Source organism: Balaenoptera musculus, chromosome 10 (assembly GCF_009873245.2).
Source record: "Balaenoptera musculus isolate JJ_BM4_2016_0621 chromosome 10, mBalMus1.pri.v3, whole genome shotgun sequence".
NCBI classification, from domain to species: Eukaryota; Metazoa; Chordata; class Mammalia; order Artiodactyla; family Balaenopteridae; genus Balaenoptera; species Balaenoptera musculus.
In genome coordinates this window covers 55,018,940-55,035,400 of record NC_045794.1, presented here as the reverse complement: position 1 = coordinate 55,035,400, position 16,461 = coordinate 55,018,940, and the positions used below count along the sequence as shown (strand labels likewise).

The window sequence follows — 16,461 nt, the reverse complement described above, 5'->3', positions numbered from 1 at the left end:
TATACCCCTTCCATGCCTTCTGTAGTGCCTTGTATTAACCTTTGCCACATTTTATTTTATTTTATTTTGCATGTTTTCTTATTTTATTAAATCTTGCTAGTATTCTTTAGGGAACAAACGCACAGGTGAGTAGCTACAGTGAAGAAATCTTCTTTTTATTAGAAAGTTAAGAAGACGTTAAAAGATACTTGGAGGTATTATCTTCAGTGATGCCTCTTTTTGCGGGACTCCAGGTAATATTCAGCCCCTACAGCTACCACAAGTGCAGCAAATCCCCATTTGAATCCTTTTAATAATACACCAACAAAGGAAACATTATTTGCAAAGCCACCTGTGTATCTCCAAGCTTCACTGCGGCCCCATGGATCCCTTAGCCCTTGTGCAGCCAGCTTCTCCTGGACAGTTTCTAATGGTGTCCCTTCTATCTTCTGTTGTTTATAATCTGGAAGTTCCATTTTACTATGACCATGTTCATGCCCATGTCCATGGGCCAAGTTGTTGTTACTTGCTTTCTTCAGTTGATTCTTTTAAAATGCAGTATTACTGTGGTTAATACATATGGATCACATGAACTTTTTCTGACAGCAGTCTGACCTCTCGGGACACTCAAGATTCAACCCTCCAGCCGGAGCTGCCACATTGCATTTTAATCACTTATTTACTGACTGTCTTAAAAACTCTTGAGGGCACAGGCTATGTCATTTAATAGATTCCAGATTGTACCATCCCTCAGATGGTGAGCACTTAATATATGTTTGTTGAGTGAGTGAAAGAATGAATAAATATTGTTTTCTTACTTTAAAAAAATTTATTGCATATACTTTAGAATATTTATGTATACTTTAGAATATTTTCTTCTTTCCTGAATGGGCAATGATTTGCGTATATCCTCAGGATTGTCAGCCTCGTGAGCTGTAGGCTGTCGTGAACTTTTCAAGATTTAAAGAGAAACCTCAAATCAGTTATCTAAGGGTTTTTTTAAAAAGAAAATAATAACTGACATTTTTTTCTTACCACTTTCTTCTATGTATGGGAATGATTTGCAGTTGTCATTAGGATGAATAATTCCCAGCCTTTTACAAAATGCAAACCTGAAAATGTTCTTTGAAAATCTGACTGCCATTTCTAAAAGGCATCATTTTCTGTCAAAAGCCTCGTCCCACTCTAGCAATCGATATTTTACAAGTATCAGATGTATTCTCTGTTAGACACTCTCCTAAGCATATTACATACAGATTGTTTATGAAGCAGATTTAATTTCACCATTTTACGAATGAAGAAACTGCGGCATACAGAAGTTATGTAACTTGCCCAAGGTACCTTAGACACAGCTAGTAATAAAAGGAACTTAGACTGACTTTCAGGGGAGCAGAATACAGAGTCCTTATTCTAAAATTGCCATAGATCATTTCCTTTATATTTCATCCTACTGCACCTCCTGGAATATGTAGCGTTGTTTGTGTGCTGTATGTATGTCTGTTTTATCTCCCAAATAAGATCCTAAGATCTTTCTTCTGAGGGAGTGTCTTATCTCTTTAGCCTCCACAGTACCTAGCATAGTGCTATACACATTGTGTGATCACTTCATAAATATGTGCTCAAGTGCTTTGAAAATTTATTTAAATTCTCCCCCTGGTCTTAGGAAATGGTATATAGGCGTTTTAGCAAGTTAGGATAGAGCATATATATATTTTTAAAACTCAAAATTTGTTGATCTAAGAAATGAATTTATGATTGAAGAGATCCCAATGATATCACCCATCTACTGTCCTTTTTTCCCCCCCCTACCAGGCTTCCAGGTGGATATAATGATGCTTTGATGGATACTGATGAACTGGGTGCCTTGCAGCCTATTTGCTCGGTACCAATACGGGTTAATACAGCATTCATTTAACTCATTCCCTTTCACAGCTTCCTCTCCTGAGGGCTGTGACACTTCTCTGAGGGTAGGGTAGGAAGCTTGTTGTCACTGTATGAAGGTGTAACTGAGCTCTTCTTTAGCCTCAAGGACACTCTCAACTCAGCTGTGGACTCCAGCTCTCCTGTAATGATGACTACCTTCCCCAGCTGAAATGTCTCCCAGTGCTTGGGAGGTTAAAATATTCCCCCATGCCACAATGGGTTTTGGGAGGACACGGTGGTACCAAGCATCAGCCCCAAGAAAATAATAACTTCATTATCAAGACCCTCTGTCCTTCATGCAAATAGACCCCAGCAGGCTACCAAACTTGCCTATACATGTCTGAATTTGCTGAATGTTTGTTTACAGAATATATCTGGAAAGTTACAATTCCACTGTTATTCTCTCAAACCAATGTTCAACTCAAGAAAGCAAAAAGGAAAATAATTGTGTTTATTAAATTTCTTCATCAAAGCTTTTATTATAAGATCAAGTCTTCCTAGGGGAATTCCCTGGTGGTCCAGGGGTTAGGACTTCATGCTTTCACTGCTGAGGCACAGGTTCAATCCCTGGTTGGGGAACTAAAATCCCTCAAGATGTGCTGCAAGGCACCCCCACCACCCCACCAAAAAAAAAAAAAATCAAGTCTTCATAGAATTTTGTCATATTATCTTTTTTACTAATAAATGCTTTTTGTTCTAATCATTTTGGATTACAGAAATAATACATGTTCATGTTCGTGGTAGAACTATTGAAATGAACTATATTTTAAGTGTTTAATAATTCACAATATCTTCACTCAGAATACTTAATATTTTGGTATATTTTCTTTAGGTAATTACTTGGATAAAGAGATTTCAAAATGGAGACATAACTGCTATTGATATGCATATACAGATCTATAGTTTATTTCCACTGACTGAACCTTATCTCATGAACATTTTTCAGATCACTTAAGATTCTCCAATGACCTTTTAAAAAGGCTCTATAATGTTGTATAGCTACATAATATTCCATTTAATGGTCTGACAAGGATATTTTGATGCTTTTACTGAGCTGAACACCAGATTGCTCTTCTAAATCCTATCTGAATAAGAGAGGAAAGTACATTATGAACTGCATAAAGACAGGGAGATTTTCTAAAGAAATAAAGCAACCTTCATCTGCCCAATAAAATCCTGGAATTAAAAAATAAAGAAAAATAAATTCTTTTCTGTAAAAGACCCCAGAACCTAGTTGCTTATTTGAGCTTTATCAAAGTGATTCAAGTCCAATGGAGTCCTATTTGTGTCTGAAACCCCTCACCACTGTACAAGGGAAGGAAAGTGACAAGAAGATATCTTTGTCAGATTTTCATCTACTTCATTTTCTTAAGCCAAGCTGTAGATAACACAAATACAAACTTACATGCAGTAGTTTAGCTGTTTGTGGTGGTTATCAATTGGTGGGAGGACTAAAGGGAAAGAAAATTAGAAAACCAAGAGATGTTTTCTGAACCTTAAAATTGGCACAGCGAGATTACCTCTACTTATGCAAATAATTTACCTTTTCTCTGTTACTGTGAGAAGCAAACACCTGCTTTGAGATATATTTACTCAGAGAAAAATGGTGACTAATTTGTCAACCAAAATATCATGAACTGAAAGGAATTAGATTAGTCCTAAAAGAAATGAGATGGGGGGGATATAGCAAGAGAAATAAAAGAAAAACTTCCCTTTCATATTCTGCAAAATGGAGCATACAACGCTTTTACAGCATGGAAATGCAAACAAAAATACTATATACTATTGTATACCTATCAAATCGAAAAGGCTTAAAATACTGAGTTATAGCCAAAGGATGTGGATAAATGGAAACTCAAACTGCTGAGTAAACACAGACCAGTTATGTAAGTTATGATACACATGGTGATGAAACTTCAAGGTCAAAAGTCTTGCATCCTTTCTAAGACTCAGGAGAGAGATTCTGGAGCACTGGTGTACAAGGGCAGGGCAATGGGAGCATTTATCTTCTGCACAGGTAGTAAGCAGGTGCATTGTCAGTAGAGAGTGTAAAAACAGAAATATGACCAACTAAAAGTCAGTCTGCTTTCTTATTATCACCATATGCCAACATTTCTAAACAATAGTCCGCCTTGAAAAAAAGTGTTTTGTTTGTCTAAGTTCTTTACAATTGCTGTGATTATTGCACATTTTTAAACTACTTTACTTATCCTTTGATTATCATGTTTTCTACATGGAAGTTAATTCAGAGAATTTTCAGTTGTGCAGTCAATCCCTGGCAATCATGGACTCAGCTGCATTATATATCAGGGGATAATGGGATTGAAAGAGGTTTTCTAGAACAGGGTAGATTTCACCAAATTGGTAGATGAAGCGAAGGTGCCAGTGGAAAGGGAAGGATGAAGGAGAAGGTGTGTTATATAGTTAATGCATCAAAGTCTGTAGGCTTCTGTAGTTGTGGCTCCCTTTTGTTCACGTCCTTGGGTGACTCTGGACCTTTTCATGACTTTTCTTGACTAATGGGACAATAACCCTTGTGATGCAAACAGAGACTTGTAAAGTGCTTGCACACAGGGGCTTGCTCTCTTTTGTAGCCCTTAGGGGGATCCTGCAATTGCTAACACATGAATAGGCCCAAACTAGACTTCTGGATGATGAGTGACACATGGCCTAGCCACTTTTATCACCTCACCTGACATCAGTCCAATTTACAGACCTGTGAGTAAGGCCATTCTAGACTATTCAGTCCCAGACAAGCCTCCAGCTGGTCACTGAGGTGTAAGTGAGTACACCTGAAATTAGCCCAACCCGGCTCATATGAGCAGAAACATCCAGCTTACCTTTAGACTTGTGAGCAGTGATGTGTGATTGTTGTTTTAAGACACTAAGTTTTGAGGTAGTTTGTTACACAGCAAAAACCAACTGATACAAGGTCCTTAAGAGGGTGAGTGAGGATGGGATAGAAGTCAGAGGTAGAAGGGATAGATTAGTCCTGGATATAAGATAATATATACATAACTTGTTCAAATCCCCTGGCTTCCACACATGCACACACATGCACACACACACACACACACACACACACACACACTCTCCTTCCCCCACTTCCCTTCAGAGTCAGGGAAAAAATGCAGGCTCTGAACTGAGACTACCTAAATTTAAATCCTTGCTTTGTTCTTTACTGGCTGAATGATCCTGGGCACAGGTCTTATTCATATGTAAAATAGAGGTGATAGTATTTACCTCATAAAGTTGTTGAAAAGATTAAGTGATCTCATATATGTAAGGACCTAGCTCATAATAAACACCTCTTAAATGCTAGCTACATAGGTACCTTGGTGAAGATACAGCATAATTTGAGATGAAATGATCGGGAAAGTTAAGGGAGTATTTATCAGCTAACATCAAAATCCTCAAGAAATGCAGGATGCAAGATGTCATCAGAGAGTAAAAGGAAGAGCAACAAGAATTTGAGGATAAAGAGAATTAATGGTGGTGAGATTTTAAGAAGATGATTATAGAGGAATTTTAAACAATGAGTAGCAATGATAGTCCAATTAAGGTTAAAAAGAACAAATTTATGGGGGACACAGTACAGTTTTAATTTTCTACCACAATGCTCAGTAGTTCAGGAGTAGAATTGGGGAGAACAAGTAAAGGGTTTGTTGGATGGCAGATAAATAAATGATGGCACCAAGGAAGTTAATACTAGAAATAGTTGGCCATGGGGCCTGAGTTGGCCTGAAGGCAAGAGAGAACATAAAGGAACTGATTGGCTGAGAGAACAGAATGGGGTCAAAGCCCAAGGAACAGGAGTCATGCAGACCAACTTGAAAGTAGGAAACTACAACTTTCTTAGTTGATGGATAGTATCATTTTATCCTTAGTGACTTGCTTTGTTGCCTAGAGCCAACCATCTTATTATCATATGATTTTTGTGTAGTTTTCTTTCAGGAAGGCTTATTTTCTGAACTTCTGTAAGAGACACCAAACTTTAAAAGAGAGCTTGTGGTTCAAAATCCAGCCCATTGTGGTGGCTCTCCTCTGAGGATGCTGTGCCTATTGGATCATCTGTCTCAGCTACTAAAACTTTTCTACAAGTAACCGTTATTTTTTTTTAACATCTTTATTGGAGTATAATTGCTTTACAATGTTGAGTTAGTTTCTGCTTTATAACAAAGTGAATCAGCTATACATATACATATATCCCCATATCTCCTCCCTCTTGCATCTCCCTCCCACCCTCCCTATCCCACCCCTCTAGGTGGTCATAAAACACCGAGCTGATCTCCCTGTGCTATGCAGCTGCTTCCCACTAGCTATCTGTTTTACATTTGGTAGTGTATATATGTCCATGCCACTCTCTCACTTCGTCCCAGCTTACCCTTCCCCCTCCCTGCGTCCTCAAGTCCATTCTCTACGTCTGCATCTTTATTCCTGTCCTGCACCTAGGTTCTTCATAACCATTTTTTTTTTTAGATTCGACATATATGTGTTAGCATACGGTATTTGTTTTTCTCTTGCTGACTTACTTCACTCTGTATGACAGACTCTGGGTCCATCCGCCTCACTACAAATAACTCAATTTTGTTTCTTTTTATGGCTGAGTAATATTCCATTGTATATATCTGCCACATCTTCTTTATCCATTCATCTGTCCATGGACACTAAGGTTGCTTCCATGTCCTGGCTATTGTAAATAGTGCTGCAGTGAACATTGTGGTACATGACTCTTTTTGAATTATGGTTTTCTCAGGGTATATGCCCAGTAGTGGGATTGCTGGGTCATATGGTAGTTCTATTTTTAGTTTTTTAAGGAACCTCCATACTGTTCTCCATAGTGGCTGTATCAATTGACATTCCCACCAACAGTGCAAGAGGGTTCCCTTTTCTCCACACCCTGCCCAGCATTTATTGTTCGTAGATTTTTTGGTGATGGCCATTCTGACGGGTGTGAGGTGATACCTCATTGTAGGTTTGATTTGCATTTCTCTAATGATTAGTGATGTTGAGCATTCTTTCATGTGTTTGTTGGCAATCTGTATATCTTCTTTGGAGAAATGTCTGTTTAGGTCTTCTGCCCATTTTTGGATTGGGTTGTTTGTTTGTTTGTTTGTTTGTTTGTTTTGATATTTACAAGCATGAGCTGCTTGTAAATTTTGGAGATTAATCCTTTGTCAGTTGCTTCATTTGGAAATATTTTCTCCCATTCTGAGGGTTGTCTTTTCGTCTTGTTTATGGTTTCCTTTGCGGTGCGAAAGCTTTTAAGTTTCATTAGGTCCCATTTGTTTATTTTTGGTTTTATTTCCATTTCTCTAGGAGGTGGGTCAAAAAGGATCTTGCTGTGATTTATGTCATAGAGTGTTCTGCCTATGTTTTCCTCTAAGAGTTTGATAGTGTCTGGCCTTACATTTAGGTCTTTAATCCATTTTGAGTTTATTTTTGTGTATGGTGTTAGGGAGTGTTCTAATTTCATTCTTTTATTGTAGCTGTCCAGTTTTCCCAGCACCACTTATTGAAAAGGCTGTCTTTTCTCCATTGTATATTCTTGTCTCCTTTATCAAAGATAAGGTGACCATATGTGCATGGGTTTATCTCTGGGCTTTCTATCCTGTTCCATTGATCTATATTTCTGTTTTTGTGCCAGTACCATACTGCCTTGATTACTGTAGCTTTGTAGTATAGTCTGAAGTCTGGGAGCCTGATTCCTCCAGCTTCATTTTTCTTTCTCAAGGTTACTTTGGCTATTTGGGGTCTTTTGTGTTTCCGTACAAATTTTGAAATTTTCTGTTCTAGTTCTGTGAAAAATGCCATTGGTAGTTTGAAAGGGATTGCATTGAATCTGTAGATTGCTTTCGGTAGTATAGTCATTTTCACAATGTTGATTCTTCCGATCTAAGAACATGGTATATCTCTCCATCTGTTTGTATCATCTTTAATTTCTTTCATCAGTGTCTTAATAGTTTTCTGCATACAGGTCTTTTGTCTCCTTAGGTAGGTTTATTCCTAGGTGTTGTATTTTTTTTGTTGCAGTGGTAAATGGGTGTGTTTCCTTAATTTCTCTTTCAGCTTTTTCATCATTAGTGTATAGGGATGCAAGAGATTTCTGTGCATTAATTTTGTATCCTGCTACTTTACCAAATTCATTGATTGGCTCTAGTAGTTTTCTGGTAGCATCTTTAGGATTCTCTATGTATAGTATCATGTCATCTGCAAACAGTGACAGCTTTACTTCTTCTTTTCCGATTTGGATTCCTTTTTTTTCTTTTTCTTCTCTGATTGCTGTGGCTAAAACTTCCAAAACTATGTTGAATAATAGTGGTGAGAGTGGACAACCTTGTCTTGTTCCTGATCTTAGAGGAAATGGTTTCAGTTTTTCACCACTGAGAATGATGTTTGGCTGTGGGTTTGTCATATATGGCCTTTATTATGTCAAGTGACCATTATTATCCTTGCATATCAGGGCAGCAAGAAAGAGGATTTTCTCTAGCACTCAGAGGTGCATCTGTGGGTCTGCATGAATCTAGCCACATTTGGGCATCCCCTGCTCTCCTGAGTGAGCCTGTGACTCCTGTTCCTCCTCTCTGCCTTAGGTACTGTCCATTTTCCAGACCCAGCCCACGCTCTCAGCCCCACAGAGTTCTTCCCAGTTATTCCAGCCCAACACAGTGTCTTCCTCCTCAGACCCATTATAGCAACTCATCTGACACTTAGCATGTGTCGTCTTTTATTCCAGTTTTTTTTTAAACCTAAGGAAGCAATACATTTTAAAGCTAGAAGAGGTTTCAGAGAATACCTAATTCAGCTCCTTCATTTTGCTAATGAGAAAATTGAAACTCAGAGACATTTAATAAGTGACAGAACCAAGACTAGAATCCAGCCCACCTTTGTCATTATTTGGTGCTTTTTCTACTGTTACATCTATTTCCTGAGAGAACATTAGGTTCCTCAGGACAAGAACTTTCTTGAATCTATAGGGTTTACATGGTGGGATCCTCAGTAGATGTTCACCCACAGTGACATGGTGCTGTACCAAACTACATGAGACAGCTGAAAGAGAAAGAAATTCTTGTGTAGAACAGATTTTACAGTTAAAAATGACCGATGTTTTTCAAACCCTTAGACGTATAAAGTTTTCCAAATAAAATGTATTAGAAAGTTTTTGTTGAATATAGTTTTGTTCCCTTAACTCACTGCTAAGGGTAGTCTTCTTTAAGATGTACATGGACCAGTTTTGGCCAATATAGGTTACATATAGTGGTTTGAATCCCAGCAGAAGAAAATTCTCCCATCTAACCCTTTAGCCAGTTAACTGGAAGAAGCTTATCTTTGTGGTTATTGATTTTAATTTCATTTCAGAAAAAAAATCAAAGAGTCAATTTAATAAACAAAAGCATTTATACAATTTAACTTAATTTGGCAGTATGGATTGAAAAAAAAATGGAACCAAACAAAAGCAACTATAAGAACACATTTTGGGAGCTGAATGAGTACTGCTACAAGAAATTACCAATTTCCTCCGTTTTGAATTTTAATTATATTAAAAAAATCAGTCTATTACCCAAGATTAGCCAGCACCTGTATGTGGCCTGGCACTCATCACCTTGAACTTCTTCATTGAAACCATTTGAAAACTGAGTACAGAGCCTGTGTTCTCATTCCAGCTTGTTCACCTGTGACCATGTTAAGAAGACATTCCCCAGAATGGCTCAGTCCAAACTTACTGTTAACACTGTCACAATCTAATCAACTCTACATGCGCATTTCAAGGTAGTGGTTCTGAAATCCCAGGAAAGGTTTGTGAGCTTCCTGAAACAGAAAAATTCTTCTAGCGATTCTTCCCCTGAGCTCAGTTGGGGCATTCTGGCCATGTGGGCCTCCTTCCTTCTCTCCACCTCAGCTTTTCTCCTTCCTCTCCTTCCCTCCCATCGGAGTCCCCAGTTGCAATTAGTTCTCCTAATTCCACCCACAGGAGCCAAAAACCTAAAGAAAACACATTTATTTGTTTAAAATGTAACTTGCAGAGAGCATTTGGACAGAAAAATGTTCTCAGCTTCTTGGCGCTAATCCACTGTGTTATTTTTCTTCCAGACTTGTTCTTCCCCAAATGACTACAGCTTTTGCTGCCCTTTCTCTGAAAGTATCTTCAAGACCTCTTTTAGATTCTGAAAAGCTACCTGAATTTGCAGGCAGCTTCCTGTTAGGCTCACATTTTGCAGAATGCATGCTCGGTGTGCAGAAGGTGGGGAAGGTGTTTGAAAAAAACAGGAAGCACCTGTGAATGTGCGACTTTATTCCTGGAAGCCGTAGGCTCCCTCTTAGATGGCTGTAGATGCTTCCTTCTGTTTCACCTATGTGCACTTTCACAAAGCTTTTAGACACTCTAAAGGCTATGAATGGGCTTCCGAATGGCATGATTATTTGCAAAGTCTGGTGTATCCATAAGCATGGATAGTTCTTCTGTTTTTCCCTGTACAGATTTCTCTTTCTGCTAGGGATATTGATATGCATGGAATGCCTACAAGGTAGGCTTTCAAAAATTACTATTATTGTGGTAAAAAAGAAAACACACAACACGAGCTCTACGATGTTAAATTTTTAAGTGTTCTGTGTGGTATTGTTAACTGTAGACATGATGGTGTGCAGCACATCTCTAGAACTTTTTCATCTTGCATGACTGAAACATTATACCCATTTAACAGCAACTCCCCATTTCCTCCTCCCCCAGCCCCTGGCAACCACCATTCTACTTTCTGCTTCAATAAGTTTGATTACTTTAGGTATCTCATACAAGTGGAATCATGCAGTGTTTGTCCTTCTGTGACTGACTTCTTTCACTTAGCATAATGTCTTCAAGGTTTATCCATGTTGTAGCATATGACAGGATTTTCTCCTTTTTTATGGCTAACAGTCCATTGTATGTATATATCTACATTTTATTCATCCATTTATCTGTCAATGAACATTTGGGTTGTTTCCACCTCTTGGCTATTGTGAATAATGCTGCAATGAACATGGGAGTGCAAATATCTCTTCAAGATGCTGAGTTTTTTTGGATATGTACTCAGAAGTGGGATGGCTGGATCATATGGTAGTTTTATTTGTTTATTTATTTTTTGGCCACGCCACGTGACATTCAGGATCTTAGTTCCCCGACCAGCGATTGAACCCCTGCCACCTGCAGTGGAAGCTTGGAATCCTAACCACTGGACTGCCAGTGAATTCCCAGTTCTATTTTTAATTTTATAAAAATTTCCATATTGTTTTCCGTAGTAGCTACACCATTTTACATTGCCACCAACAATGAATAAGGGTTCCAATTTCTCCATATCCTTGTCAGCACTTGTTATTTTTTGTTTTTTGTATACTGGCTGCCTTCATCAGTTAAAGCTGCTATAACAAAAATACCATAGACTGGGTGGCTTAAGTAACAAACATTTATTTCTCACAATTCTGGAGGTTTAGCCAAGATCAGGGTGCTGCAGATTTGGTGTCTGGTGAGGGCCCATTTCCTGTTCATAGAAGGCTGCCTGGTCCCTGTGTCTTCACATGGCAGAGAGAGAGCTCTGTACTCTTCATTCCCTTGCAGTGGCACCAGTCCCATAATAGGGGCTCTACCCCCATGACCTCATCCAAACCTAATTACTTCTCAAGTGTCCTGCCTTCAAAAATACAATCACAACAAGCATTAGGCTTCACCGTATGAATTTGGGGGTACACAAACATTTAGTCCATAGCAGTGGTCATTCTAACACGATGATACAGTACTTCATCGTGGTTTTGATTTGCATTTCCCTGATGACTAGTGATGTTGAGCATCTTTTCATATAACTCTTGGATATTTATATGTCTTTTTTTTTTTTTTTGAGAAATGTCCAAGTCTTTTGCCCATTTTTAATCAGTTATTATTAGGTTTTGTTTGTTTGCTTTTTGCTATTGAATTGTAGAAGTTCCTTATATATATTAGAGATTAAGCCCTTGTCAGATATATAGTAGGCAAATATTTTCTCCCATTCGGTAGGTTGCCTTTTCACTCTATTGATTGTTTTCTTTGCTGTGAAGAAACTTTTTAGTTTGATGTATTTGTTTTTGCTGTGGTTGCCTATGCTTTCATTTGTCATATGGAAGAAGTCATTGCCAAGGCCAATATCATAAAGCTTTTCCCCTATGTTTTTTTCCTAAGAGCTCTACAGTTTCAGGTCTGATGTTTAAGTCTTTAACCCATTTTGAGTTGATATTTTTGTATGGTGTCAGATAGTGGTCTAGTTTCATTCTTTTGCATGTGGCTGTCCAATTTTCTCAACACCATTTGTTAAAAAGACTATTCTTTCTCCATTGTGAATTCTTGGCACCTTTGTTGAAGAGCAGTTGACCATATATGCATGGGTTTATTTCTGTTCCATTGGTCTGTTTGTCTGTCTTTATGCCAGTATCATACTGTTTTGACTGCCATAACTTTGTAATATATTTTGAAATTAGGAACTGTGGTGCCATCTTTGTTCTTTTTCAGGATTGTTTTGGCTATTTGAGGTCCTTTGTGCTTCTATATGAATTTCAGGATTGTTTTTTCTATATCTATAACAAAATGCCATTGGGATTTTATTAGGGATTGATTGCACTGAATCTGTAGATTGCTTTGGGTAGGGTGGCCATTTTAACAATGTCTTCTAATCCATGACTGTAGGATGTTTTACCATTTATTTGTGTCTTCTTTAATTTTTTTCAGCAATGTATTATAGTTTTCAGTGTATAAGTTTTTCATCTCCTTTGTTAAGTTTATTCTTATTTTATTTTCAATGCTATTATACATGGAATTGTTTTCTTAATTTCTGTTTTGGATTGTTCATTGTTAGTGTATAAAAATACAGCTGATTTTTTATGTTGATTTTTTTTATCCTACAACTTTGCTGAATTCGTTATTAGTTCTAACAGGTTTTTTGTGCAATCTTTAGAGTTTTCTATATGTAAAATCATGTCATCTGTGAACAGAGATAATTTTACTTCTTTCTTTTCATTTGGAGGACTTTTGTTTCTTTTTCTTGCCTAATTGTCTTGGCTAGGCCTTTCAGTACTGTGTTGAATAGAAGTGGCAGGAGTGGGCATCCTTGTCTTGTTACTGATCTTAAGAAAAAAACTTTCAGTTTTTCACCTGTGAGTATGATGGCTATGGGCTATTTATATATGGCACTTTTTATGTTGAGGTAATTTCCTGCTATCCACAGTTTTTTTAGTGTTTTTATCATGAAGTGGTGTTGAATTAATCAAATGCTTTTTTTTTTAACATCTTTTGAGGTATCTTATGATTTTTAAGCTTTGTTTTGTTAATGTGGTGCATCACATTGATTGGTTTTTGTATGTTGAACCATCTTTTGTATGTTGAACCATCCCAGGGATAAATCTCACTTGTTCATGGTATATGATCCTCACTGATAGTGCTGTTGAATTCAATTTGCTAGTATTTTGTTGAGGATTTTCACATCTGTATTCATCAGGAATATTGTTTTGTAGTTTTCTTCTCTTGTGGTATCTTCTGGCTTTAGTATCAGAGTAACGCTGGCCTCATAAAATGAGATTGAATGTATTTCCTCCTCTTCAGTTTTTTGTAAGAGTTTAAGAAGGATTGGTGTTCATTATTGGTTAGCAGACATTTGGTCCTGTTCAAAACATGCATAAGACATTTGGTTCCTGTCAAAAGGTCCATGAGACATTTGGTCCATAAGCCATTTGGTCCATGACAAAATGTTTCCTCTTTTCATTTCTGATTTTATTTATTTGAGTCTTCTTTCTTTTATTTATAGTTAGTTTAGCTAAAGTTTTGTCAATTTTGTTGATTTTTTAAAAAAACTCAGTTTCATCATTTTTTCTATTTTCTGTTTCATTTATTTCTGCTCTAATCTATATTATTTCCTTTCTTCTGCTCACTTTACATTTATTTGGTTCTTCTTTTTCTAGTTCCTTGAGGTGTAGATTTATGTTGTTTATTTGAGATCTTTCTACTTTTGCAATGTATTTATTGCTATAAAATTCCCTCTTAGTACTGCTTTTGCTGCATCCCATAAGTTTTGGTATGTTGTGTGGTTTTTTTTCACTTAAGATATTTTCTAATGTCCTTTTTGATCTTCTGTTTGGATTTCTAGCCATTATTGAAAGCAGGGTATTGAAATCGCCTATCATTTTGTTACTGTCTATCTCCCTCTTCAGTTTGGTCAATAGTTGCTTTATGTATTTAGGTGTCCTGATGTTGAGTGCACATATATTTATAATTATTATATCTACCTGGTAATTTGACCCTTTTATCATTATGAAATGTCTTTTTGTCTTGTGATAGGTTTTGACTTAAAATTTATTTTGTCTGATGTAAGTATGGCCATCTCTGCCCTTTTGGTTTGAATTTGCATGGGATGTTTTTTCCATCCTTTCACTTTCAGCCTATGTGGTTTTTAAATCTAAAGTGAGTCTCTTCGTGGATGGACCTAGAGAGTGTCATACAGAGTGAAGTAAGTCATAAAGAGAAAAGCAAATATTGAATAATAACGCATATATGTGGAATCTAGAAAAATGGTATAGATGATCTTATTTGCAAAGCAGAAACAGAGACCCAGACATAGAGAACAAACATATGGATACCAAGGGGGAAAGGGGTGGGGTGGGAGGAACTGGGAGATGGGGATTGACACATATACATATTGATACTATGTATAAAATAGACAACTGATGGGAACATACTGTATAGCACAGGGAACTCTACCTAATGCACTGTGGTAACCTAAATGGGAGGGAAGTCCAAAAGGGAGGGGATATCTGTATGTGTATGGCCGATTCATTTTGTTGTGCAGTGGAGGCTAACACAACATTGTAAAGCAACCATACTCCAATAAAAATTAATAAAAAATAAAAAATAAAGTGAATCTCTTGTAGACAGTATATAGATTTTTTAAAAAATCCATTCAGCCACTCTATGTCTTTTGACTGGGGAGTTTAATCCATTTACATTTCAAGTAATTATTGATAGGGAAGGACTTGCTATTAATATTTTTAAAATATTTTCTGTCTTTTTATTTATTTTTATTTATTGGGGTATAGTTGTTTTACAGTGTTGTGTTAGTTTCTGCTGTACAGCAAAGTGGAGTTCCCTGTGCTATACAGCAGATTCTCATTAGTTATCTATTTTATACATATTAGTTAGTCATTCCCAATCTCCCAGTTCATCCCACCCCCCTTTTCCCCCCTTGGTGTCTATACGTTTGTTTGTTCTCTATGTCTGTGTCTCTTTTTCAAGGGATGTGATAAGTTCCCTTCTATGCTCAGTGATCAGCTTACCAGTTCAGTTCTCGGATCCACACCTTAGAAGAGGCAATTTTGTCAGAGAAGAAAAAAACAACCAGTAAGGAAGGAAGGAAAGATCTAGACATTATGATATTATTAGGAAAGTTTGAAAATACTGAGGCTATTTTGCTCGGAGAAGAGAGTATTTGTGGATTATTATAGTTGTCTTCAAATAGTTGAAGTTTGGGGTAGAAAATTGATTTTTCTATATAGTTGCAAGTATGAATATTCAAGTAAATAAACTAAATAAATAGGGGGATATATTTTGGCTGAATATATGGGAAGAATTTCATTTTCTCTCTGAAAATGGCAAGAACTACTTCTTGAGAGAAATGCTCCAAATATTACCATGAGAGACACTTATAGGAGATTTTATAAGAAGGAATCATACATTCAATAAAGGGTTGAATTAAGTGGCTTCTAAGTTTGCTTTCAGCTGCAAAATTATGCTTCTAAGAACCATCATTTCAGATTTTTCAGTTTCCTAAATTATGCTATTCCACACTTCAGTTTGTTTAAATCAAGGCACACTTGTGATGTGGAGCAAGATGTATGCACTTGCTACAGTTGCAAGTTCTGCAGATGCCCAGCAGGATCAATTTGGATTCAGGCTGACACTATGCTCCTCTTCTGCAATCAAGTTCAAATGCAGACAGCAGTGAGCTGGCAACAGAACAGCACATGGAGTTTCAGTTCCTCTCAGGGAATAGAGGACATGCCACCAAACAGTTGGCTTCAATTAATAGAGCTGCTGCTGCCAGGGGAAAACAGAGGGAAATAATCAAACCACCAAGGAAACAATGACAGGTAGATGGGGGTCAGTCTCGGAGTCCTCTGGAACATCTCCAGAGAACAGTCCCACTAGGCCAGCACAGGGAAGATTAATTGAAAAGAAGAGCAATAAAGCACTGTGTATTCTGTAGGTGTATCTGTCTCTGGCTAAACTGACTTCCCTTTCAAAGCTTTAAAGCACAGTGAACAAAGGGGGAAGACAGAGAAGGAGGTTTCTACTTAATGAGATGACAACAGAGATGTGCTTGAGACAATGACTTCCGAATTGTGAATGAGGCTCTAAAACTCCTGAGCAGAGCCCATTGGACTGCACTTTGACTGTCCCCGAGTGCTTTGGAGCCTTGCTGCCTCCATGCCTGCTGGATCACACGCACGTCTGATTCATTGGCTGAAGTTGGCCTCCAGCACTGCCTCCCTCACTCTCTTTTTAAGAGCAGTGAC

The 16,461-nt window shown here is 37.5% G+C and overlaps 1 protein-coding gene across 1 annotated transcript; it reads right to left on the bottom strand.

Annotated features, from left to right (window-relative positions):
* Positions 1–203: 203 nt before the first annotated feature.
* On the bottom strand, positions 204–1,266 carry LOC118902788 (NADH dehydrogenase [ubiquinone] 1 beta subcomplex subunit 3-like). The gene is made up of 2 exons (XM_036867457.1): positions 1,234–1,266; positions 204–524 (listed from the first exon to the last, which is right to left on the bottom strand). Exons 1-2 carry the CDS (start codon positions 1,264–1,266, stop codon positions 204–206), a joined length of 354 nt encoding a protein of 117 aa, XP_036723352.1.
* Between the last annotated feature and the right edge of the window lie 15,195 nt (positions 1,267–16,461).